The 26,768-nt window shown below is 39.2% G+C and overlaps 1 protein-coding gene and 1 long non-coding RNA gene across 2 annotated transcripts in view; one reads left to right on the plus strand and one right to left on the minus strand.

Annotated features, from left to right (window-relative positions):
• Positions 1–67: 67 nt before the first annotated feature.
• On the plus strand, positions 68–26,348 carry LOC106951370 (uncharacterized). Its single transcript, XR_001425804.1, has 3 exons — positions 68–1,800; positions 6,120–6,121; positions 26,334–26,348. It is a non-coding gene; the product is annotated as an uncharacterized LOC106951370 (long non-coding RNA).
• pcp4l1 (Purkinje cell protein 4 like 1) overlaps positions 4,379–26,768 on the minus strand; it is a 25,851-nt gene continuing 3,461 nt past the window's right edge. Inside the window, exons 2-3 of the mRNA XM_015038842.1 lie at positions 7,598–7,652; positions 4,379–4,540 (exon numbers count right to left, since the gene is read on the minus strand). Of these exons, the coding sequence (XP_014894328.1) occupies positions 4,410–4,540; positions 7,598–7,652 (186 nt within the window). The 3' untranslated portion in view covers positions 4,379–4,409. The remainder of the gene's footprint in view (positions 4,541–7,597; positions 7,653–26,768) is intronic.

Below are 26,768 nucleotides of genomic sequence, written 5' to 3' on the forward strand. Positions count from 1 at the left end.
GGACCTAACATCCTCGGGGGGGGAAAAAGGGAGCAAAAATTCAAAAAAAACAAAAAAAAAAAAAAAAAAAAAAAACACTAGAATGGATATACATTTAAAAAAATTGTAAACAAAAACATGGATATGAGTTCTTGGCAGATCTGACCTGAAACATCTTGTTAATGCTCATAGTTACACTTTAAACATGCTGAAATGCAGGAGCATCTATCTTGTGATTACCACAGTAGCTAAGTAAGCAAAGTGCACCCATACAAATGGCTTATTAACAATTCATAAGTCTAATACACAGTAAGGTATTGGAGTACTGGCTATTATATCGCAGAAAAAACGTAAAATTCTCTGCTTGATTGTTGTAGGACGTAGATAGACTTCATTGTACTTTAAGATTTGACTGCATGCAGACTCGATAATGAAGAGGTGAAACATTAATGGCTTTATGTTTTATTATTATTTTTTTCTCTTATGGTGAATTTGATCCAAACTCCTCTCTCCCCTAGTGGAGCTCCAGCTGAACTGGAAACCTCTCGCTGGCAGGTCGGCTCTCTGTGCTGATCTCACTGGCTCGGCTTTCTGCAGGCTTATCACAAGTCACATTTCACATTGAAATGACCGGCTTGGCGTTACTTCTTCAGCTGACTCAGTTGCCAAGCAACATTAAGGTCCTTTAAATTCTACCAGGTAGCTATTTACAGCCTCTCCCGACAGAGAGTCTGAACAGTGACAGAACATGTCTGCGTTAACAACAGAGCAGACATGTTTCACGTAAACGTTGCTTCATTTGAGTTTTTCTGTAGTGCTGATGTGAACATGTCTGCCAGCCAAGTTTGGGTTTGACTGCAAGAACTTCAAGTGTGGAACTTCTTCATGATATAAATCTCAAAATTCTTTTTAGCTCTTCCTAAAAAAAATAAATAAAAATAAAAATATCGTATTGACCCCAAAAGGAAATCAAATTTATTTAATTTTGGGCTTTAAGTTGTGGCCTGATCAGAGTTATAGTTATAAGTTAAATAATTATTGCCGAAATAGGTGGTGTAATTTATTTCGGATGCCCAGAATAATTAGGAAAACAATCAGAACAAAATCTGTAGGACTCTTGTCAAGAGAATCAGGCTAAGCTAACCTGTTAGCCTATTGTTCTAATGCTAAACCCTACTAGCGATCATCATGGACTAAGCTTAGCTATGTCTTTATAGGATATTTATGGTCATATTTCTGTAGTTTGCAAAAGAAATTATTCTAATTTTTTTAGGACAGCTCTGTCTGTCTGTGACTGAGTAAACTGTTGTGATGCCAGCAGCTAATTCTCGACGTCTCCAGATGTTTCCTTCAGTCTACTGACGAGCTAACAGATCATGAGTGAATCATAATAATGTGTCAGAAAATTGTGACTGGGGAAAAAAAAATAACATAAATTATGATAACTGGTAAAAAAAAATTACGACTTTTTGAGATTTTACACAAATATTTGAGTTTTTAGTTTTAGTTTTGCGTGCGAAACCCTGAGCAAATTTCCTGCTAAGACTTGGAAAAGATGTCTTTGACAAAGAACACGTGAAAGCAGCTGAAAAATGAAGAGATATCTATATCTTACTGACAAGTTGTTGGGATTGAGCAACAAATTCACCGAGCTTAAATTTAATCAAATATCTGTTGGGTAGTTTCAGACCGGACCTACAAACTGAAAAAAGTCTAAATTTGAGTGCATGTTTTGAGGCTAAACTTCGACAACTGGTCACAACGTCCTGAACTATTGTGCTTGGAAGGTAAGGTAATTAATTTCTCTTCATTTCTGTTCATGTAGTTTATAACTTCAACCTTGGGTACTTTCTGAGAAGGGCAAAGATTTCCAGGTCAGATCCATGTGGAGGAGAAAAGAGCTGGATATCAAACTCAGATGATGTCTCCAACAAATTGTCTTCATGTAGAAAGTGAAACAGGGGGATAGTGAGGGAGAAGTGTGGCCACTTTCTGTCCTCAATATAGAAAAGAGGTTAGATTCCAATAATAATTCATTTAATTAGTAAGAGCATTATTATAGCAGTGTAGAGAAATGTGGCTTTTAGAAGCAGTTCAGTGTGCTACATACATTGGAGGGGTGCAGGAAGAGTATTTATTGTATATATGTTTTATATGTATATACAGTACATGTGCAATGTAGGAATAATGTGCTTATATTTTTGTGCTGTAAGTTTGAATAAGACTAAAAAGAGCTGTAGTGTTTTCTGTTTCCTTAACTCTCCGGTCAACCACTGCAGTATGACTGACCTTATTGTGACGGGACTGTGGGTCATGGCTGCTGTCTACTCTGTCATTATCAAGAGTTTATTTAAGGATGCAGAGGTTTAAGTTACCTGCTGTGGCTCCGAGTAACCTGAAACTAAGTGAGGTTAAGAGTTCTCCTCTGTGGGCGATTTTTGTTTAAGCGTTTTGGGTCTTTGAGGAGTAACGGAGGGCCAACTCATCAATGCACCAACCTACAATAATAAACGGATTTTTAGTTTTCTTCCAGTTACTTTTTAAATTTTGTTTTGTGATTGAATTTACATTCCTCAATCATTCCCTAGTACTTTCTCAAACATTCCGTTAGATTTCATTTTAATTTGTAGTTACCCATAAAAGGTTTCGCAAAGTTGAGCTTGTTTTAGGTGGTGTTTGAAATTTCCCCAATTTTAGGCAAAATCACTACGAGAAAATCTGAATGCTAGAAACTCAAAAGTGCAAAGTGTTTGCACAAACTTGGGTCCGAAGCAAACACTAAGGGAAATTTAGAAGACTTTATTATGATTTTAGGAAATGTCTACATTTTAGGTTACATGCTGGATAACATGCGAACACACGTCGGCATTCTTCAGATAAGGAATGTCCAAATCATAAAGCTAAAATTACAGTATTTAGCAAGCTGGTTGAGAAAGAAGTTTATAGTGTTTTACCATTTTATCAGCCAGGGAAAGCAATGTTTTTGAGCAATATTGATGAGTCTATATTTGGTAAACTTTAATTAGCTAAAAATGGAATGTAAGTTGCTAAAACAGTTTGACGGCACAAATCCAGCATACCAGAGGAGAAAGGTTGGCTGCAGTGCGCCTGAAATTTAGCTTCAAGACTACAGCCCACGTTTTTTAAGACTAAACCAAACCTGTTCAAAAGCAAGCATATTGTTTTGGTCAAAAGAGGACATTTCACTTATTGAAATTATGGACATTATGAACAGTAACCAAAGAGGTTAGAGGTGTTAGGGGGCTAACACCAAGCCTTGTTGTACCCCTCTACATATTTGTAGATAATTTTTTTTCCCTCCATTGAAAAAGAAAACAAAAAAACAACTAGGTAACATTATGAAAATGTTGACATTACAAACACAGAAAACTCCTGGGGATGGCTAAAGCAGTCCTAGGCTATCGTTTCTCTCAAAACAATTTAGCTTTCAAAGTACAGCCGACATGCTATCGTTTCTAAAAACCTCTGGATAAAACCTGCGTAAATATTGAATAAACTGTCGAGCCAAACGTGTCACCAGCACCCTGTGCTTTTGAAAGGCTGTTTAAAGTTGCAGTAGCTGTTGACACACGAATGCTTGATCGCTAATGTGTCAGTCATTTGCTGCACTGTGTGGGATTAATGACTTGAAGTCATTGAACTTCCCATCACTCATTAAGCACCTCCTGCAGGAAACTGCCTCCAACTGAGGGAGTTAGCAGCCAGTTTCCATGACCACCACCTTCGTCACCTGTGAGATCAGACTGGCATGCAGCGGATATCCAATATCGGGCCGGCTCTAGAGGTGATTTTTTTTTTTTTTTTTACACCTGAGAACGGTTACTTGCTGATATTTTTATCCTGACAGAGGCAGACAGAGAGTAACAGAACAAACCTAGAAACCGGGGGGTGTGCTTCCCTTCTTTCATTGCGTTGTTGTCGTTTCATTAACTGACTGTGCTTGTTGTTGTCAAGTCATAATGGAGATGTTTGTTACTATGCAGACTGTGTGTGCTTGTGTGTGCTGGGCTGGGTTTTGTGTGCGCGGAGGGAGAAGGGCTCGGATGCGCGGCGGGAGATGATACGTGGGGACATTTGCAAAGGTTAATGAGGTGACGGGAGGTTACAGTATTTCGTCATGCTAGATTATAAATTCCAAATTATTTTGCTGCTTTTTTTTTCTCTTTTTAAAGCCTCTTTCTTGCCCCTACGAAAATGTCCTCATCGTTTAGCTGATCCGTCATGCAAAAAGGCATTTCCTGACACTTTGCATAATGTGACAATAAATCCTGAACAACTGAAATCCTTTCGTCATCGCTCCCAAAACCTCTAGCAGTCGTTGATTGAATATCTGTACATCAGCTGAAATAAATATAGCTTTTTTTTTTCTTTTTCTTCTTTTTTTTTTGTTTTTGTTTGAATCAGTCAGTCTACTTCTTTTTTTTCTGGAAACGCCTGAACTGGTTCTGGATGGCGAGTGCTGCCTTCTCTGTCTCCGGTGCCTCCAAGTCGATGTCGACCTCCTCCTCTTGTTCCTGAGGCTTTGCTCCTGATGCCTTTTCTGGAAAAGCAGAAGTCAAAAAGACAAACATTTGATCAGAGCACATTTTGACTAGTTGGGGCCAATGCATAGGACAGCATTGAAATGCCCCTCAATTACTCTACACCTAAAAAAGACTGCCGCTTCCTTTCACTGTGAGGGTGCACGCAGCTCGTACCCACAATATATATATCAAAACATGTGGCTGGATCTCGGCCTGCTGGACATTACCTCTGTTGGCATTTCGATTAACCATGTTAATGTAATTTGCGAAAAACGAGCCAAATTCAAATTGAAACAAATTCTGACACGGTTTTGTGTTGGGCTGCGTTCACACTGCAGCCTGAAGTGACTCAATTCTGATTTTTGTGACGTAATGCGACCTGTATCTGATCTTTTTATGACAGTTTGAACAACAAGTCGGATTCTTTTCAAATACGACCTAACGTGTCAAATGTTATTATTCTGCGGGAAGAACACAGCAACTATGACTATGATGAGGATTAAGTTATTAATATTCTGGGTCCAATTGAACAACACATTCAAATGTGTAAGCTTCAAATATGAGAAGTCGTACAGCGAAAAGTCCAATTGAGAATAAAGTTGCAATGACACAAGAAAGTCATAAAAATGAGAATAGTCATATTACAAGAATAAAGTCAAAATTATACAAGAAGTCGTATGACACTCATATTATAAGAATAAAAATAAAAATATGAGAAACGTAATGTTACAAAGTTAAAAAAAACCCTATAATAAACTAATACTATTACCAGAATAAAGTAATAATATTAGAAGAATGAAGTAGTAATTTTATGACAAAAATGTGATCTTTGCTGTCTTCTTATAGAAGATCCTACAAAAACAGCAAAATTTAGTCGAAGCCTCAATAACAATAAAAAGATTTTGGTTGGATTTTGTTGCGGCATGAAAACAGAGATTTTAGAGAGGATTAAACTTTCACCTGCACACAGCAAAAAACAATGACTCAGAATACTATAAATAGTCCTACCACTACTGTACAGCCCCTGTACACACAAACTGTACGTCTAGTAGCTGCTAAGCACTGCAGCAATGTTCTCCAGGTGCACCTTGCCTTACAGATGGAGATTCTAATTCACTCTTCATTTTCAGCAAGAAAGAAAAATGAGACTTTCCACTGATGGACTCAGCCTGGCAAAACTTTTAATGTTCTGTATTCTGCAACCAACCTGGCACAAACAAACGAAGAGTCAAGGATGGTCTCATTAAAGTCCATCACTGTGGCATATGTTGGTTCTGCATCGATAGATGGAAAGTTTCCCCATCCTGGAATTGCTTATTGATGAGCGACGCTACACATTGCCAAACTTCTCCTGGCGAGTGCACAGCTGATTCCTGCCAAAACGCTGCTTAGCTGCTTAGCTCATGGAAAAACAGGAGTTTGATCCTTTGGTTGAACACGCTGTAAGCACTTTGGTGTTATTGAAGGTCAAACGGGGTGATCGGGGTAATATAAAAGGAAAAAAGATTTGGAGAGTAGGTTGCAGAAAAGCATTTACAAATACGCCTATGGGGCACTTTTCCGACATCGCTGACAGGTTTTCAAAGTTTCTGAAAGTTGTTTGTTTGATGGCGGGAGCAATGTACCGGTGGACAGTTTGAATTAGTGCTGCACAGATTGGACATTTATTTCTGCTACTACCAGAGCTCTGGAGCATTCTAGTGAAGAACTGGTACAGCTTTTGCTTTGCTTGTCATTCATTATCTTAAATTCTGTTGCAGCCTTGCAGCTGTTTGAAGATATGCACCAATCAGCATCTTATTAGGCCAGTGCAGATTTTGTTTTTGGATTGAAAATTTGAATGTATAAAACATTTCATATCTTAAGAAAAAAAAAGACCAGTTCCCTGAAAACTTTAAAAATGACAAGTAAGCCTGTACCAGATAATATTGAGATTTTTGGCACTCAAAGTGCCAAAGTGAGCTGTGTTTTCTATATAGAGCAAAAAGCACCTGACAGCTACTTTGACATTTAGCAGGTGTCTATGCTTTATCTTATTTTGTATGCATCACAAACAAGAAGCTGACATAAACACAAAAAAACTAACAAGGTTTTGGTATAAAAGATTTTTGCTGCGATATCTTTTAGAAAGATGGCAATTGGATTATGTTTGACATTTTTATTTTAAATTTTTGTGTAAAAAACAATCAGTAATTATTATTACTATTGTAATAATTTTTATTACTAATTTTTATAGCTAGTACAAGGCTCTGTTTAAAATCAGTGATAATGACTTTTATGTCCTCAGAACTTTAAAATCAGCTTCAGCTATAAATATTTTATAAAGCTGGAGGTTGAAACTCACCTTAGTGTCAAGTCGTGAGACTAAATTTAAAGTCTGTGTCGACTAAAACGGCAATGACTCAATTGGAAAGATGCCATGGTCTCAGACTCAGATCCTTGTTTGTGTCCCAATGGGTGTAAACAGACAAGATGCATGCAGATAAAATATATTTTTTTGTGCCTGCAACATCTCTGGTCAGATGTTTCCTATTTGACCAGAGAAAACTGTCATCACTCTGGCGCTCTCTGTAGCATCTCATTAAAATGAAGTCAAACAGCCGGAACAGCACGACGGAAACCTCTTCTGGTTTTTAAACAGACACTTTTTCAAACCATATTATACTTTAATAGTTAAAGTCAGACCAGAACTTATTTAATCACGAAATCAGTCATAACTTTTTACAGCAACTACACATGTAGCAAAATAACCCTAATAATTCTAACCATTAAACTATCAAATCTTTTATACATTCTTCTTCATTCTTGCTTGAAAATTATAGACGCCATATAGAGAGCTTGAGTTATATTTTAAATATGCCATTTGACATCATAATGGAAGCTTTTATGCGACTGAGAGCAAAGTTGAAGAGCTGACATAAATCCATCTTGACCTTTTTGTGTCTCTTGCGCCAACAATTCATCCCATGCTGCGAGCAAAGACCCACCAGTGCCCCGAGATCCGAAAGGGGAGGAAACGGCAATTACAATAGAATAAGTCTCTTTTCAGTTTAGGTCTTTGAATGAAATCATACCTTTGTTGTCAGCTGCAGTCGTCTGGCTGCTGTTGTCCGAGTTATTGGATGCCAGCTGTGGAGGAAAAGAACACGTTTAGCCCACTGCACCGCAAACCGCAAGAAATCACCACAGTAATATATGTCGCATAAGCATATTTCTGACTACTCAGTCAATTTTAACAGTCCCCGCATGTTAGACAGCTACTGGAGCTCGCACAAGCGCTGTGAAGATATCAGCGTAGCACGTTGTAGAACACCTCTGGGTGTTGCACTGTGACGGTTTGTTCAGAAAGACTTCCTGTCAGGCTGAGACAGGAAGCAGGAGACTCGAGGCGTCCTCTCAGAGCTGTTCCTCTGCGTTCCTGTAAACCTTGTCATATGCCACATTTCTGTTGTGCTAAGTCGCCATTGAAGACTACAGAACACGCCTTCTCTGACCTCCTTTCTGTTTTACTAAAGTTCGGTTTGTTTCAAGCGTGTTTGTGGTGGACAGAAATGTGTTTGTATGTACGTTAGGAAAATTTACCATTCCTGGCTATAGCTGCATATTGTGTGCGTTACAGATTTGAATATTATAGTTTACATTTACAATGTGTTTGCCAGCAGTTTGGGTTAATGTATGTAAATGTGTGATTTAGTATATGTAGTAACCACGTGCAACCAGCGGGGGAAGTGCAGCGCTAGTGATCAGTAATAAAGAGCACCAGAACTTCGTCCTCACTGGAGGAAAAACATGTCCATGGCTCTTTTATTCAATTATCCCCCTTTTCAGGTATGGGTTTACACTGAAGCTCACCTGTACTATTGTGAATATGTTTTTATACCAGCTGTATTCTCATGTAGTAGGTTTAGCCAAAGTTAACTGGTAGCTCATAGCAGACAATGCTAATCCATGTATGAATGTAGCATAATACTGTGTATTCCAGCTATAGACAGCCTTTGCACCTGAGATTTGGTTAATTTTGTATCTGTTACTGTCATATTAGTCTGCTTCATAGGTTCATGGGAAAACAATACCGTTTAAAGTTTGGAATTATCGTGTTAGTTGCAATAAGTCAATACATGCTGGAGAATAGAAAAGAAACTGTCTGTGGCTCATTTATTCAATTAGTCCCCTTTTCAGGCTCTTACATATTCATGTTCTCAGTCCCTTTACCTTGGTGTATTTTTCACTGATGCCATTGTTGGACTTTGACTCTGAGATGCATTTACACTAGCCCTTTCTTGCTTTAATCAAACTTTAGTTTGTTTGCCTAGAAAGTCTGGTTCGTCTGGGGAGATGTGAACGCACAAACTCTGATGTGGATCAGAAAAGAAAAAAAAAGAAAAACTCTGGCCAAACTACAATCCCAGGTCTCGGTTCAATACAAATGAACTCTAATGTGTATGTGAATGCCAAATGGACCTCAGCCTGTTCCAAAAGCAGGAAGTGGAATATAGCACGGGGCATTCTGGGTACCAAACAAACATATGTGCCACCACAACTGAAGGGGTGAGCAGTTTTTGTGTGAAAGACTTCCTCTTCCTTACACTTCCTTATTCAAGTCAAAAGAAATGAAGTGTCTGATCTTAACCAAATATCTGGGACTCGAGCATTTTTTATGTAAACTTCAGTTGAAGCTTCAACACACGTTTGTCTGAATTGTTTTAATTCCCCTATTTAGCGCCTTGAGCAATTTGATATAATGGAAAAGCACTCTGAGCATATAACGGAGTCAGAGGGTGAGGGACGCTGAAGAGACGAAACGGGGACATAAGAGGGAAAGAGGAGAAATTGACATTACGCAACATGGCATTTTATGGTAAACCTAAAAAAAAAGGAAGTCAACATGTGTCCGAACATGTGTGAGTGTGTGTGTGATGAATGTGTCTTTCCCAGCTTACTTCCGGCCCTGTCGCCCTTCAAAATGCATGTGGCAAACGGCCCATGCGTAACGAATTCTCCAGCAGAGCGCAAATGAGTTGGTGAAGAGAGGCTTCATGTCACTTCACCCCTGCCAATAATTCGCTCCACGCAACGCCGTGTGCTGCGACTTCAGCATGCATGAGCGCACGTGTGCTGACATGTTGATTTGTGTGGAAGGTTGTCTGCACTCATATGAACTGTGAGCATGCGATGTGTGCAAACAGGCCATCGGGTCAGCAGCCAACCCAGGGTCAAAGTTCAATCAGGAGAGAAGCTAATGTCCTTAGACATGGAGTGTGAACAGTGTGTCAGATGGCAGGAAGGCAATGACAAGAGGAAGATATGAGCTGTTGGAAAAGAGGCTTGAGACTCCAATTAAACACAGAAGATGATTTAACAAAAGAAAATAGAGTTCATGTGAGTGGTACGACTCAACATGAGGTAGGTAATGAGAATGCAATCACTGAACAGTCGCTGGAGATTAGCGGAGAACAATGTGTATACATTGATGTGATTTCTGATAGATTTAGTGGTACCTGGCTAGTACAGTGCCATAGTTGTTGGCTCTGTGTTCGCCCACCAAGAATATCACTGGCTGCTTTGAGAGAACATCAAAGCAATTTATCATCTATTTAGAAATGTTTCCATGTAAATACATTGCCCTGAGGTGAGAGTGAGTGTGGTGCTGGTTGCTTTGTCTTGTGTGTTTCTGTGTTGCTCTGGGATGGACTGGCCACCTGTGCAGAGTGTGCTCCCATCTCACCCAATGACCAGTACCCATGCAACCTTGCTAGCACAAGGAGCTATAATCTCTGAGAGCAGAGATAAGGAAGCCTGTAGATGTCTGTTTTTGCAGTAGTGCCAAGACTGTTTCCATTGTGTATTAGTGCACAGTAAATTATAGTTGAACAATTGGAATAGGCAGTTATAGGTGTTTTTAGAGGGGGTTTCAAGTATTCGCAGATTTTAGCTATTTCCAGCTGTGAATCTTGTGCTGTGAAGATTGCTATTCCTTGATTTCTATTTATCCAAGATCAGGTTGTAGAGTAGTACAAGGCCAAGAGGAAAACCTTGACCCCTCTGCACTGCGTCACTCTCAGACTAATTTGAGGTCCTAAGGCCTCGGGATCCGAAGACTTTCCCCGCACCTGAAGGGATATATGGTCCCTTCAGGCCTGGGGTTTGGTGGAAGGTCGTTGAATGAGAGCCTTGAGTCATGGGGCGAGCAAAACGAGAGAGAGTCCGGATGTGCTAATTCCCCATGGTCTACTCTGGCTTTGGGGACAAAGCATAGAGCTGAAAAATCCTTGAGTACCATTTTTGTACTCACCAGAGTATGACGATATAGATTGCCGTCATGTTCCTGCAACTGCTTTAGCATCTCACCCACTAAAAGTACACATCTACTGTGGGCATTAGGGGGATGGCAATTTATCTAACAGTTCAAATATATCATTGGCAGGCAGAATGCATGTCACTTGAAATATGACGTCCTTCCAAATATTGTATTCAAGCGGTTCCTTGCAATACAAAAACTGCACACAGTGATATTGCGACAACACTTGTGATTGTTTATGTGGTCCTAAGCACAGATACTTCCCGCAGCTTACATCATATTTGTGGTTTAAAAGCTGAATTTAGCTAGTATACAGCAATAACGGGTAAACATTCAGCAATAGACAAAATGAAAGATGAACAACCAGAGTAGCGCATGAGATGCTGAGAGATAGAGCGACTGACTGCAGAGGTATGAGTGAGGGTGTCTGCAGCAAGAGGGGGGAAACACTGCAGAGAAGGAGAGACTGTATGTTCAGCATTAGCACACATCACACAGTGAGGAGGGCAGATGCTTTCACTGAGGCTTTTTACTCACAAAGGACCCACTCTCCACAGCATTTGGTAGGCTCAAAGATGAGCACAGAAATCAAAGGTAAAGGTTTAAAAGAGAAGACACAAACCTTAAACCAGAAAAAAAGCAACCAATGAAATGACCACAGAGGGTGACTAAATGGTTTGAACCTTTTGAGACAATTATTTTAGGGAATTTTTTGTATTTTTTCTTTTTGTTTTGTTTAATGTCTTCCGGCGTACCCTGGCAAGACATTAATCTGATTAAAACCCGATTCTGTGACTTGGAATGAAGCGTAAAGTGATGCATGTTAGGAAATTAATTTCCTTCATCATCCTCGGTTTGAATTCTCTTCTTCATTATGTTCCAGGGGCTTGGTTTTCTTTCGTTGTACTCGATATGTGTATCTGGTGACCGTCAAACACCGTAACCTGGTAATGACCAGTGAACTTACAGGGGTAAACAGGCACATCTCATTGGAGGGCAGTGGCATTAAATGTCAGGTGAGTGGAAGAGAGACGGGAAAAGTGAGAGGTCTGGTTCTACACCTGACCCGAAGTTTCCTTCAGGGCTCCTGTTTGCTGGTTAACACTCAAAACTAATCAACCAAAGTTCACCAATGGGTAAACAAACGTCAACTGGGTTTCTACATTTAGTCTTTTTAAAGCAAATCTGAACAGTTAAATATGGACAGTATTAGAGGTAATAGCTCTTTTTTGTTGCTATTGTATGTGGGGAGGGGAGAAGTTTAGCCATCCAGAGGCTGAACTTTCTGATGTGCTTCAAATCATTGTCCTGCTGCAGAACTTAAGGATGTTTTCGCATATTATAGTCCCAATTGAACCAACCTGTGGGGGCGCTGTGCCAAGAACAACTTAAGGACAAATCAGAATCCTCAGAAGAAATGTGCTTTTTTTCCACAGGCCACTATCACCTTTTGTAAAATCACACTTTTAATAGGACTGTGAATAGTCTATTAATCTAAAAAAACAAACAAACAAAAAAAACATCTACAGTTGCACCTGTTTTAACATTATAAAATGATCCGGTAAAACCATTGATTCACCTATATTTGACATGAAATTAAATACTAGCTTGCAGCAAATAGCTTTTTTATTTGGATGATATTTGAACAGGTCAGTCTTGTAAATTAAACCTGGTGTCTCAATGAACCTGACAAATATAAATTAAAATTATGAATGAATGAATAAATGAAACTTAAAAGTTTGTCCATGGTCCTTTATTTCTCTTAATAACAATCGGTCATTTTTTCTGATCTTTATAGAAAATTTATTTGAAAGTAAAACTTTCAGAAACAGGCATGTTCCCTTTAGATATGCCAAACTAGTAATCCAAAATACTAAAATGTAACTTATTTTAACCTCCAATCTTATTGCTATTCTGTGCGTGAAGGAGCTCAGAGCCAGCTGTTCTATTGGTGGAGTGCATTATTACAGCTCATCACTTTAAGCTTTTCTTGCTCACATCTGGACTCAGGTTTGTTCATGATAATTCAGGATGGTCCATCTGCCTGCGGCTTCAACAGTAGATTGATTCTGTCTGCAGGGAAAGCTGATGCAGGGGCTTTCATGCCGCATGTGGCAGCAGCTCTGCTGCACCCTGACATCCATTTCTACAGCTTCTTCACACACACACACACACACAAAAAAAACCCAGTTTTGCTCTGAGTGAAACACAAGTGGAGCGCAGCACACGTTTATAATAAACTATCTCTATTTACTATAGATCATGTTTACCTAAACATTTTTTCCCTTTAGTTTTCATTCTCTCTTGTTTCTCTCTTTGTAATCAGAGGCATGTCTAACATTCCCAATTAAACCTGTGACCATGTGTGGAAAAGAAAAAGTCAGCTGAACCGTATAAAGCTTTATGAAATAATCAAGGAATATTTTTTTTCCCTGAGGATTAGGGATCATTGAATGTGATCCTTTTACTTTTTTCAGGAATAACTGCATTTACTCAAGTTATGTTTGATATCAAAATTTGATGGAACATTTTATTATGACAAAAACGCATACAAGAAACTGTAAGAGGGCAAATACTTTGTACAACACCGTGTAACAGAAATGCAAGAGAAAATATCAGTAGACTTTTAGTAGAATTCAAAAATGTATTTTTTAAACGTGACTCTTCACTCATACACTACTTGACATAATCTTGGCTATGTACAGAAAATAAAAGTTTATAACTTGGGGCAGAGAGTCAAATACAAAAAATAATCAGAAAGATTTGCAAAATAGGATTGGAAATGGAAAACAGAATTGTCCAAAACTGGTAACATCATTTCAAAGCTTTGCATATCTAAAGATTTAAAATAGGGGACAAAACTCAAATTGTTGAATCTCTTATTTTCATTTTATTGCCTGATTGTTTGTTAATTTGATTTCTTATTAATAGAGAGAAATTGATATAAAGTGGTGTACCTCAAGGACTAATAATTGGCCCGCCGGCCTTTTTCAGAACAGTTTCCTCAGTCTTCCTCTGGTTGTGGTCAGTAACATGGCCTGTTTCACTAACGCAACACTGTGGTAGTTCTGAAAGGCTAAAACGGGAATATTCACATTTGAATTACACAGATGTCATAATAACACTGATCTTTAAATCCTCTTTTTGTTTGTCCATTATCTTCCCCCACAGGGCCGTCCATTGTCTTGACCAAAGACTGTTCAGATAAGCCGCTTATTATAACCCACAGTTGGGGTTTCCATTTGACAGCATGCTGTAACAGCCGTAATGAGTCAGATTAGAGTAAATTAAAAAGTGAGATGGCAAAGAGAACCCCCACCGAAAAAACTGGTGATATTGATACTGCTTGACAAAACTGTCTGGTAAGTATTTAAAAAAAGTCAAGTCATGTCCACAACCCATTGGGAAATCCTGAAATGTTTTTCCTCTACACTACAACCATTAGCTTGAAAAGGCACTTAACCCCCTTTTGCTCCAGTGAAGCTAGCGGTGATCGACAGAAGAGTAATGTTACTGTGCAGAGCAACTTCCTGTAAGAAAACTATCTGTATCAACACAAATTACTGCAAGCACAGCTGCTTACGTTTTGAACCACTTTCGCTTAAGAAAAAAAAAAAAAGAAACTTCTCACCCTTCACCAGTGATGTCACACATGACGTCTATGAGGCGGCTGAAATCACTAATTAAATATTAACCTCTGCCCTTCATGTCCTTAGATAATAACTCTCGTGTCATCTGTCCAGCCCTATATTCCAGCTATTCTTCTTCTTCTCTTGTCCCTTCTGACCCCCTCTATGACTGGTCGGGCTTTAACACCCCCCTTGAGATACGTCCTTATCAGCAACCCCTTCCTACCGCTTGTAGGGATTTCCCTTTTTTCCATGTAGTAGTTGCTGCTATGATTCATGAGCGGAGCCTCGGAGAAAGGCTCGGAGAAGGAAAGGAAGGGATAGGAAACGGGGAGGGAGGGGTGAGACGGTGGACAAAGACAGATTGCAGCATTTAACAGGCTGCCCTGGGGAGCTGCTGAAGGTGATAGAGAGGGAGAAAGACACATATGGAGGGAGAGAGATGCAAGATAGAAAGAGACGCGCATTGTGGCGAGGAGGGTGGTTAAAGGAAGTCGCGCGCCAGCTCTGGGGAGGAAAAATTGGAACCTACGCCGTCTACTCGGAGATGAGTCGTCTGGCGCGAACGCTCCAGATGGACGCACACATGTAGACGCTCGTGCTCCACTCAAAACACAGAAGTAAAAAAAAACAAAAAAGATACACACACACACACACACACACACACACACATGCTTCTCTCCTTCCTCTACCGGCTCTCACACAGCACGACGCACTTCATTTACAGCAAGGTTTTCCTTTGGGGAATACACCTCTCCAAGCTGTTTTCCTAACTCTTCTGTCACATTTCTTTATTCCGCCCCTAGCTGGCCTCTCGCCATCCCTCCACTGATCTCCAAGCCATGCCTTTATGGAATAAACACAATAAATATTAAATTACTTATATAAGGTCCAAGAGAGACAGATACAATTGTCAGAGATGATTACAATCTGAAGTCCGCCCACAGTTTCTCTCTTATGTTTGGATGCCCTAACCCAAAGCTTGAAGACTTGATGCGTTTGTTGTAGGATCTGGGTCACTCTTGGAGTAGCATGGATCATCTGGGTGCTTCGGGTGCTTGGTTAGCACATTGTTTAAGCACTTTTCTTTTTTTTTTTTTTTTTGCAACACATTAGCAGATTATTCATTTTACGAATGAAACACTTGGAATTAACTCCAAAATCTTTAACTGTTTTCATTCTGTTTCGTACAAAAGCTCACACACAAAAAAATATGGTAAATGAAATATTCAGGCAAAACTTTCTGGGTCCCAGAGTTGAAACACACTCAAATCAGGGGCTGGATCCTACAAAGGGACCCTACGTTGACCTGGTAAGCTGGAAGTGAGTGAAATTAGATGGTCTAGGCTTCAGATATATTCCTTTAAAAGTTTATGAAACAGACTTTATACCATGTCTATAGAAATGACAAGCGATCAAAGCTTTCAGTTTTAAAATACTTTTTTTAAAGCTGTAGTCCTCTAGCTCCTGCTTCGTCTGCCATTGTTACTAGAACAAAAATGGATACGCCAGACAAATCCAACAAAGTTGGGTAAAAGTAGAACGTATTTTTAGATTGTGGCCTTCGTTGCATCACTGTAAATATGGACTTTGACGGATGCAGTTACTGAAATTTGGACATATACGCCTCTTTTAGCAAGTCCATAGCATATGTACATCTATTTAAAGGTATTTCTGTTTACAGTTTTGGTATTTCTACCTTTCATCTTAGTATGCCATCAGAGTTTGATGGCCCTCTGATAATAAGGAATACTATCACAGTGTTCAGCAAAGAATCAGTTGTAGCTGCTGCACTAACTCTCAGCTAATTTATGCGTTTTAGGATTTTGTTCCTTTTTTAGTAATCGTTGTTCTCAATCCCTAAACAAAAAAAGTCTTCCAAAATGAAGTGGAAGACTTCATTTTGTCTTCCACTATATGCAAATTTCCTATGCATATTTATGCATAGGTAATTTGAATACTTCATCAATCTTCATCAATCTAGGCTTTAAATGATTTAAATGAAGACTCCATGTAGACTTAGCGTTGAAATAGCTCTGTGGGTAAACGCTGTGAGTCAGATGCACTCCACAAAGCTGTGTAGGTTCTGGTGAGTTACCATGGCCTCGTATGGAAAAGCATATTAAATATAGATGGAACGATGATACCTTTAGGGTCTGCAGAACCCGGCCAATTGATTACCTAATCTACTTGAGTGTAACGTCAGGAAGTTTAGCGTTCTCTACGGGTGAGGCAGAAAACTGTAGCTCTGTCTCTACATACCGATGAAATTAGAAGGTTGTCGGAATGTCGGCTTTAAAGATAAATGAACACTATTAAAGGTGTTAACTAGCCCAGGAGGGATGCAATAATTACATGTCAAAATAAGCTGACATGCCAGATTCATTACCACTGGCTCCAGAGGGACGACATATTTATTTAGAGAGGAGCAACTTTTTTTCCCCCATCATATTTATGCCAAGAAAACATGGAATCTGGGGCTTTCTCTGTGTAATTATGCATCTCTGAGCTCTGCCTCGTTCCCCTTTTCTCTTACATAATATATGCTGTTTGCTGGTCTTTTCTCGTCCACCTTAGTGTTCAGATCCCCTCCGGTTTGTAGCCTGGGCTACATTCACGCTCTTCTCCATTATTATCTCTTCTCCTTGTCCTCTCTTGCACTCTACTCTTCAATTTTCCACCCACCCAGTTGCTGTTTTCCATCCCATCTCCGCTGCACTCTCCATCACTATGCTAATCCTCCCCCCATCCCCACATCTCCTGCTAGCAGCCCGAGTTTGACCGCGCGGCCAGATGTGTGGTGATGTGGAGTGTGTAAACTGAACATCTGCTCATACCTGCGCTTACTGTACATTAAACGGATTAGACTGCTCCTTCTCCCACCCTCCCTCTGGACTTCTGTCCACCGCTTTCAGGGCACACTCTTGGTAATTCTAACTGATGCTCTGCATCTCCAAATGAAATTCAGAGTTGAATATAATTCGAATTACAGGTGAGCTCTGAGATGTAATTTGGTTTGATGCTGGTAGCCTGTGGCAGAACACGGCTTTAAAAAGTTACATGTGTTTACAACCTGTGCAGGATGTACATTTACAGTGTATGGAAATCTTTCTTTTACTGTTTAAAACAGGGTTGCCATGTGTGACTGACAGTTTCCAGCCCAAACACAATGTAAAACCTGCTCAACTCCAAAAAAACATATTTTTTAAATGCAAAACAGAATCAGCTAAAACTGGTATCAGCATATCCAGATATTGCAAACTGGTTTCAGGTAGCAAAAGTGATGCATCTCTTATCTTTGTTTCTGCTTGACTGTTTAGAAATTTGGTTGATGTTTTAACTAATAGGCCAATTAGAAAATGATATAAAATGGTGTATCTCAAAGATTAGTATTTGATCCACTGGCCTTTTTAAGAACAATTTTCTTAATTTTTGCTGATTTTGGTCAGTAACATGACCTGTTGCACTACCAACACTGTAGTAAATCTGAAAGCTTACAACTGGAACCGTATGTCCTTTTTATACCATGATGTTGGCCTGGGATTTATGTTTTCTGCAGTATTACTACATAGTGATACTTGATTAACTAAAGACTAATAATTGATGGTGTCACGTTCGACAGATTCTAGAGATTTAAAAATAAATTAACCAATAAGAGAAGTGCAATAACATGGCATCTTATTAGACGTTTTCTGCTTTTCTCCTGCACAATAACAATTTAGTAACAATTTTCCTCTAAACACTTTCTAAAAAGCCACGAAATGTTGGGAAAAGCAGGGGGGGGGGGGGGTTTCTAGCCAAAAGGGTTCAAAAGCAGCCCATCTGGCAACAGAGTAATACATCAAAACAACAGGATATGATAAAAAAAAAAAAAAAAAACTTTCACCCTGATGAATTTAATCATCTCACCACATGTTACCTCCGACTGCGTGACCACTTTGAGTTTCAAGAGCAGAGCCTGTTAAAATCTGCGGCTCAGCTCGCCATAACAATCTCATCTCATGCTGAAACACACTGTACCTGCCCACTAAAAATAGCACAATGCCAGTTAATGGCTTTATATAAGTGAGCGGACGGGGGGTCTGCGTGGTGTGAGAGGGACTCAGGAATAGCTGGGGCTCAGGAGGCTGATTGGAATTGGAGGTTGGCGCAATACGAAAATACTTTTTGCCTTCTTTAAAACATGGTTTTGTTTATTTAAGGGTCTAAATGAACAGTTTCAGTCTCACGTGAGTAACCGTTAGAGCCAAGAATAACAAAAATACACATAAATACACAGGAATCTCCTGAAGTAAGACACTTTAAGTAAATGTTAGTGTTCTTTGTGCTCAACCTGACAGGTCTAACGGCAGTTTGTGAAATGTCACCAAGTGTAAGCTGTTTTTCCACAAATATGAACATGACCTTTCTGGTTCTACTTTTTATGACATCTTGTTCATCTTTCAAGTTTATTTAAGTCATCTGGACATGTCTCTATCGGAGTTTGTTTTCAGCCTTTTGTGGAAGGGGATTCTATGTTCTTGTTTTTTTGCGGCATATTGAGATAAATTGGTAAAGAGACGTTTTCAAGTATTGAGGTAAGCAAAAGTCGGTATTTTCTACATTTACCCCTCCATGCCACCCATCTATTCATGACATTTCTATTTTTTAAACTTATTCTGGGTTAATACGTTGATGTAAAGTGATACATGATTAGTGCTAAGACTTCAGACGGATTGTTCAACCTAGGAAATTTTGCTTCTATTAGAGTTGATGTTGGTCGGTTTGCAGGCTGGTAAGCTGGTTAGTTAACTGATTAGTATGTTGAGTAGTTTATGGACTGGTTGGTTGGTTGTTCATAAGCTGGTTGGTTGGCCCATTAGTTAATGGGTTGATTGATTGGCTAATTGGAGGGTTTGTTGGTAGGTTTACTGGTTGGTTGTTAGCTGGTTGACTAATTGGCCAGATGGTTGTTTATTTAATAGGTTGCTGCCACATGTGTTGGTTGGTTGATTCCTTAGTTAATAAACTTATTTGTTAACTAGCTGGTTTACAGGTTAGTTTGTTGATCTGTTGTTTAGTTGGTTAGATCGTTCCTTGACTGGTTGTCTAGTTAAATAACTTTATTGGGAAAGTAGAAGTAAAACGTTCCCATGTGAACAGATTAATAATTAACATTGAGGGTAAAGTAAGGTGCCTTTACCTTGATCCAGTTAAATTTGAATTGTTACTCAACCAGTTCTCTAAAAGATGCAAAAAATACTCTCATTTTGATCCTTGTTTGCTAAACAACTACAGTCCTACATTATAACTAATTAAGAAGTCATTTAAAATATTTTAGAGGATTTTGAGGCTGAGAAACTTGTTTCTTTCCTGGAATGATGCAAACTAGTTAATCAATTTTAAGCTACAAAACAACATCTTTTGAAAATGAACTTTAAGCAGGTATTAAACATGCTTTTCATTGACATGAAATTTCTGTATGAAAATGTTTTCTTATTGGTTTGATAATCTGGTTTGTGATTGGTCGTATTTCCCGTAGGAGTAAAAAGGACCTCTAGACTGAGCAAATAATCTTTCAGCGACACCAAATTTAATAACTTTTTGTGATTACAAATGATACTCATTTAGTTTTCATAATCTTTGAATCTGAATTGCAGTTTTGTACATAAAACAGTGAGGATTTGTATCTAGGGAGCAGAATATTTATGCAAGTCGTATTTCACAAGAACAAATCATTGTTGTAACCGCTCGTAGTTTGATAAGTAAGTTTGACTTTAATGCGACAAAATTCTTCGGGCGGTTTGACCTTTTAGAAGTATTTTACAAATGAACTTCAAATCGTACACCCCCCTCATGAAAACGTACCACTCGGTTTACAGCTGTTGGTGAGATACTGGCAGCAGATTGGGTAAGATGCACAAACAAATGACGGCTAAAAAGCGGCGGTCCCTGTTTGTTTCCTTTATCTCCCCCAGAGCTCGTCTCTGCTCTGCTTTCAGTGGTGTTTTCTTTGCATTCGCACAGTACATATCTTAAGCCAAACACACACACAAGGCTTATTGCTGCAATGGCTGTCGGAGGAGGAGGGGATGTGTGGTGGGGGGGGGACGAAAAGGAGGCAGCAAAAAGCATCTAAAAGCTCAGCAGAAATGTATTTATAGACAGAAATAAAAGGATTATACCTCCATGAAGGAGTATAGGGGGGAGCCAGTGATTTTCAAAATGCTGTACAACCTCAGATGGAGGGAAAACGGGGGTGGGAAGGAAAATACATTGGAAAGCAGAGGGGTGGTGGGGGGATGAACCCAAAACCTGACAGATGGAGATGGAGAGAGACTGATTGAGGGGGGGAGAGAAACAAGAAGTGTCATTTTCATAGATTCAATTCACTAGCTTCAGATTGGCTTGTAAGCCACATCAGAGCCTGATAATTACCCCCTGCCGGCTCGCCGGGAAACGGGGCGTGAGGGGGGGTTTGGTGAAGAATGGGAAGTCTGCTAAATGACGCTTCCGAAGCATAACGACACTCACTCCTACCTTTTCCCTTTACAGCATGCATGTGCTCCCCGCTGTACTTGAAGCTGCTAATAGATTACAGACATTATTTTTAAAAAGTATTAAAAAAAAAAATAAAAATCCTACATTTTTTCCCCTCCCCGTTCTAATGCAGTCCTGCTTTTGAGAGCAAAAGGGGATAAAAAGAAAATCCAGCGAACAGCTGTCAAAAGTGGAACTACTGCCAAACATGAATTACATAACATCCCTAAACTCATTTCCATCCCTGCATATTCTCTTCATATTCCTACAAAATACCCCCACCCCGACTCTCCTTCCCCTTCCCATCCACCGTCTCTTTTCAACTTCTTCGCGCATCTGTCGGCTAGTGGATGCGCGCAAGCTAGCGTTAATACCCCAGCTTTGAGTCCTCTTGCTGTTGCTAAGGAGAATACAGTCAAGATTTTTAAAGAGTTGGGGGTGGGGGTGAAAGCAAAGACAGATGAATAGACGTTCATGACAAGAAAGAGGAGGAAATGAGGCATTGGATGACTAGATTTCAGCTGGAGGAGGCAAATCTGTCAATTCAGCTTAAAGGTACATTCCCATTACTTCCTAAATGAAACTGAGTGTGGCTCACAGATAGGTGCACTGCTGTTCTTTACACAAATTACAAGATAGCAAACACATTTAGCTTACCTACGAGGGGATGTCCTTCTAGCTGCTTTTTCAAACTGTAAAAGAATAAAATATCTGACGCATTGTGCTGTTTTTGTCAGACATTGTGCACTAAACATTTTGGTGTTTTTAACTCGGTGAGTAAATGTCAAAAGGTGAGGTTTTAAAGCTTTGAGGCAATAAAGGAGGCACTCTACTACTAGTGGCTTATCCGGAGGTTTATAAAATGACTGCAGCAGTCTAATGCACCAGGTTTTGGGTTTGGCTTGTATTTGTCCAAGTGTTGTTAGGGCAAATCTGGGTACCAGAACGTACAAGCTGTCAGAGCACTAAGACGATTGGGAGACAACTAGGTTATATTTTTTTTTCTTATTTATGAAGGCAAAAAGTTTAATTTGGAAGAACATCAGATGGATAAGGGTCAACAGAAAGCTAATACTAACAGATGTGCGCCCTTTATATGTTTACAGGTTGCCGTCACTCAGTCGTTTCATCCCACTTAGTGGAAATCAAAGGTAGGACAAAGTCGTTGTTTTTAGCACACTTAGGACAAAAGTAATGACATTTTCCCATGTTCCAAGTAAAAAATCTGCCATTGGTACTATTACTTTTTCATCAATATTAAAGAATGGTTGGCTTAAAACAAGCTCCCTTATCTTGCTGAAAAGTTACTTGTAAGTTAGGCTTGTCTTATTTCAAATGTGCTATGATATTTTCACTAGAAACTAGAATAAAAATACTTTAAGATTTTGTGTTTTTGCAGTGCACCCACATCGTAAGATCTTAAGAAGTGTGAAAGTCCCAAGTTGAGTTGAGCTCCAAAACTTTTAGTTTCGAGTCTTGCTTGACTAGCTGTGTAATTTACTCATGCTAATAATAATTTTGAGATTTCAAAATAATTTTAAAAGCAATTTAAAGTTTACCTGCTGTGTTGGCCAACATTGCACAACAGAGAAAGCAGTAGGGTAAAATTAACTTTAAAATAATCTGAAAATTAATGTTTGTGTTGCTTTTTACAATAAATATTTACAAAAAATCTAGAAAATTAAAAAAATCCTGAACAACTGATCCATAGAAAAATAAGTAGATTTTTATACAAATAAAAATTATTTCCATATAAATCAATTGCACTAGCACAAACATGCTTGTGCGTGACATAGAAATACTAAAAAATCAACTAAAATTTAAATAATTTTCATTTTACATATGTTAATATGTAATATTGGATTTTCCAAAAGCACCCAAAGTTGTCAAATAAATATTAGCTAATTTAATCAGAAAATTGGTCGGGCTGATGCGGTGAATAAGTCTTCATGAATGCAGACTGAGTGTCTGTGTAGTACAGCATTAAAGTACATTTAATTCCCCTTACCCTAAATGCTGTAGTAGTGTCATATTTGTTGGTATATAAAGTGTCTCTAAATGTTGACTGTCATTTTCTGACATGCACAAAAAAACCCAAAAATTAAACACTGGGTTCTTACTTAAACTTCTTGGAATATTTAACCTTTAACTTAAACACTTTAAATTACATCTGAAGAGATTAAAGACTTTGATAAGCTGATGTACTTCTATTTTTTAACGGTATCAATGACAAAGTAAAGGCATTAGCAACATCCCTACCTAAACTTGCTCAGCACACATGCAGGAAGCAAAATTTAAAACAAGATTTTCTTTGGAATGAAGCACGGAGGTCGCTAGCAAATGCTCCATCCATCATTGTGTTTACATTCCAGACATTCAACCATGTACACTTTTGGCACCATCTGCTACATTTCAAAGGGGAATGGCAAGACTATACAGTAAGAGCTACAGTTTGCACACGGAGCGAGCGTTCCCACAGGAGCGCCGCTCTACTTCTGTGACGGAAGGAAATAATCACTCCACAGGGGCTGCTATTTTTATCTTGATCAATTCATCTCCGCACCTCCTGATATGACACACCACACCGTGCGAGTTAGTAAGTTACATAACACGACTATCTCTTTAATCAGCCTGATTATCATCTCCAGGCTCCCGACAGCGAAAAGCATAGTCCGCCTTTTCGCATTAGTTAAATAAGCGTCGGGTTTTACCTTCTCTAGAGAGGCTGATGTGAAAGAGCCTCGCAACTTATTTACATCCCGCAATTCATCCTTTTCTGCTTCCAAGTCGGAGTGGCGGTTAAAGCCGGGGGATTACATCCTCGTGCAAATGAGGCTCTGACCGAGACGAGAGCCTGAGCAGCCGGTTGCACATCATCCTCAAACTGTGTTCGTTTTTCACCGTACTTACTTCTTCTCCCGACTGGAAAGCGTTGAGGAATCTCAACAGAAAACTCATTAGAGCAATATAAAGTTTACCAGCTGCATAGGCCCATATTGCATAACAGAAAGTAGACATACTTTTGATGCCTGCAGTGATTCAAGCCTCACTAAGCACTTTATTATGCAAGGATAAAGAGATGCATAATAACAGCGTAGAGAGTTTGGGACTGATTTACGCTGTGGTGAGGCAAGAAATTAGAGGTTGTTATTATGCAGCATTTCTTAAAGAAAGAAAAAAAGATATGATCTTGTGATTTTCTTTCACTAACAAATGTACACAGGCACTAAGAATCAAAGCTTGGCTACCCAAGTTTAGATTTCCATTGGAGAATTTCACAAAATCCATTTTTACCCAGAACATTGAAGAAAAGTCTCGATTTCACAAGTTGAGCAGGAATCAAACTGAGCAGCTGACATTAACATGCCAGATGATTGGCTTTGACAGATTTTGACATATGGTACATACTAAAGTTGTATTGATCTTGTGATATGAAAGTGTGTGAAGTAAGCGGTCTGGATGCAAAGATAAGTGCGTTAGGCTTGACACTATATTCTAAGTATTTGTAAGACTCTTGTTTTGAAGTATGAAAAGAAGTAGCTTTTATGTTTCCTTGTTGTGCTGACTGGACCAGTCCGGTAAACACGTCCACTGAAGCCACCTGACAAAACTCACTTGCAAAAGTAATGAAGAAGTTTCCAACACTTAAATTGTCTGTGGAGACTGCTTAGAAAATAGACAAGATATGAACTCCTAAAATGCACTGTCACAACGGCGTGACTAGCTAACTGTTAGCTCCTAACGTGCTAAAGTTTTATCTAGAATTTTCTGACTATAATACTGTCTAGTTTATTCTGGACTACTTTGTCTGATGCTGTAAAGCTGGCATCATTACAAAGACTCTTGCATGTTTTGGAAATAAAAACACTTCCTTGCTATGACTATTCAGAAATGTGACATTTTATTTCATTCACTCACTGCAGTTCTCTTAACCTTAATTTTGTAAATTTGTAAATACAGTTATAGAACACGGTTTCATGAGGATCTTGCAAATTCTTCAACTCAAAGTACATAGAAGAAAAAGTATTTAAAGGCTGATGGATCTACTGTATGCTTATGGGTCATTTTGAGCGCAAGGGATTAACTGACGCTCACTTAGTAATTACTAGAATACAAATAGTTCTTCAAAACAAAACCACTTCCTGTTTTATTCATCCAGAAATTTCATAGTAACTGGTTTTAACCATTTTCTAGATTCTTATCTGCAACTTCAATGCAGAAAATTCCTTTTTGTAATAGTAAAACGTACATCTCTTCATATAGCATAAAGTAATGTCATGCTATCCAACCCGGGCGCTTCACTCCCTTCTGTATGCTGAATGCTTGAAACAGAAACTGAAAATGACTTCTACATGCTAACAATTATCTGACCACACGGGGGCGCACATAGAGAATTGAAATTGCATTCCCAGACATCGAGTTGGGAATGCAACTCAACGTTGCATTTTCTCACATTTTCCCAAATGTGAGAAAATAAGCTAAAAGAAGACGGTGACATTAGAGCAAAAGTAATGTACCCGGTCCGGACACACTTGAATAGTGGCTCTAACAACCTTTGTCCCAATCCATGTGCTGTATACAAAATGGGAGCACATTCAAAGCAACGTACATACTTCCAAGATGTTCCACAAAATTCTCTTCAGTTCCACATGTTTAGATCCATGAAACGCATGTTTTTTTCAGTACGTACTTTTGCAGCTGATAGTGTGGTACACTCAGTTACCATAATGGCAACACCAACACAGTGAAGTATGGAAGTGAATCGTATCAGCTGAAAAAGTAATAAACAATCCAAACTCTTTAAAAAACTTGTTTACCCCCCCAACGAAAAAGACACTGACTCCAACTTTCTGCTTCACAAAATGCAAACAAAAATGGAGCGACGTCAGATTTTAGTGGTGGTTGTAGAATTTCTCTTTTGTCTTTGGCTACAGACCATGAGCCATTTCGCCCGCCACCGCTGGACTCGCATGTTTGATTTGGTTGTATTTACCCAGAATGCCCTGCTTTTGGAGTGCTCTCCGGTCCGCTTGGCATTCACAAATGCATTCGATCAAAAATTCACTTCAACCAAACTGAGACCTAGGTTTGTAGGTTCGCTTTCTTGGTGTACATGAGAGTTCGATTTCGTGTTAAATTAAAGCGGACTAAACAAAGCTGGTGTGAATTCACCCTTAAGTTTAAGTCTTATGTGATGTCACTGAAGAAGGCTCATTTTTGAGTGAATACATTTTATCCCAGTTACAGTTTACAACAATATAAACTGTTGTAAACTGTAACTGGTTACAGTTGTAACTGTAACTACTAGATGTATTTGTAGATTTTACAACTACGTCTATTTTAGATCAAAATCAACTACTTTAGATATAGTTGATTTTACACAAAACTTTAAAGAAAGATATCGGCGAAAAGAAACGCAACTCGCGCACAAAATGCACAGCGCTTCATTGAACTGTGTAAATGTCAATTTTGTCATAAAGACTGAATTCAAATGTCATGTCAGAAGCCATAAGACGCCGCTCTGGGAGGACCCACCAGATGTCCGCGGTGCCCACCGGCGCATGGGGACAGGAGGGGTGGTGGGGGGGCTGGTGTCAGCGGCGGCTCTGCATATTGCAGGGTTTCTGTCAGAGTCGGGACCAGAGCCAAGCAGGACTCAGGAGCGCTGCGCTAAAACATTCTGTTCTGGATCTTGAGCCGCGCCTTCAGGCTGCGGAGAAGAGTGCGTGTGTTGCGGGAGGGGGCTGGAGGATAGAGAGGTGGGAGGTGGAGCTCTGGACAGGTGCAGCTTTTTTTTTT

The sequence above is a fragment of the Poecilia latipinna genome, unplaced genomic scaffold (assembly GCF_001443285.1).
Source record: "Poecilia latipinna isolate Pla-1442-1.1 unplaced genomic scaffold, P_latipinna-1.0 Scaffold455, whole genome shotgun sequence".
Taxonomy (NCBI): domain Eukaryota; kingdom Metazoa; phylum Chordata; class Actinopteri; order Cyprinodontiformes; family Poeciliidae; genus Poecilia; species Poecilia latipinna.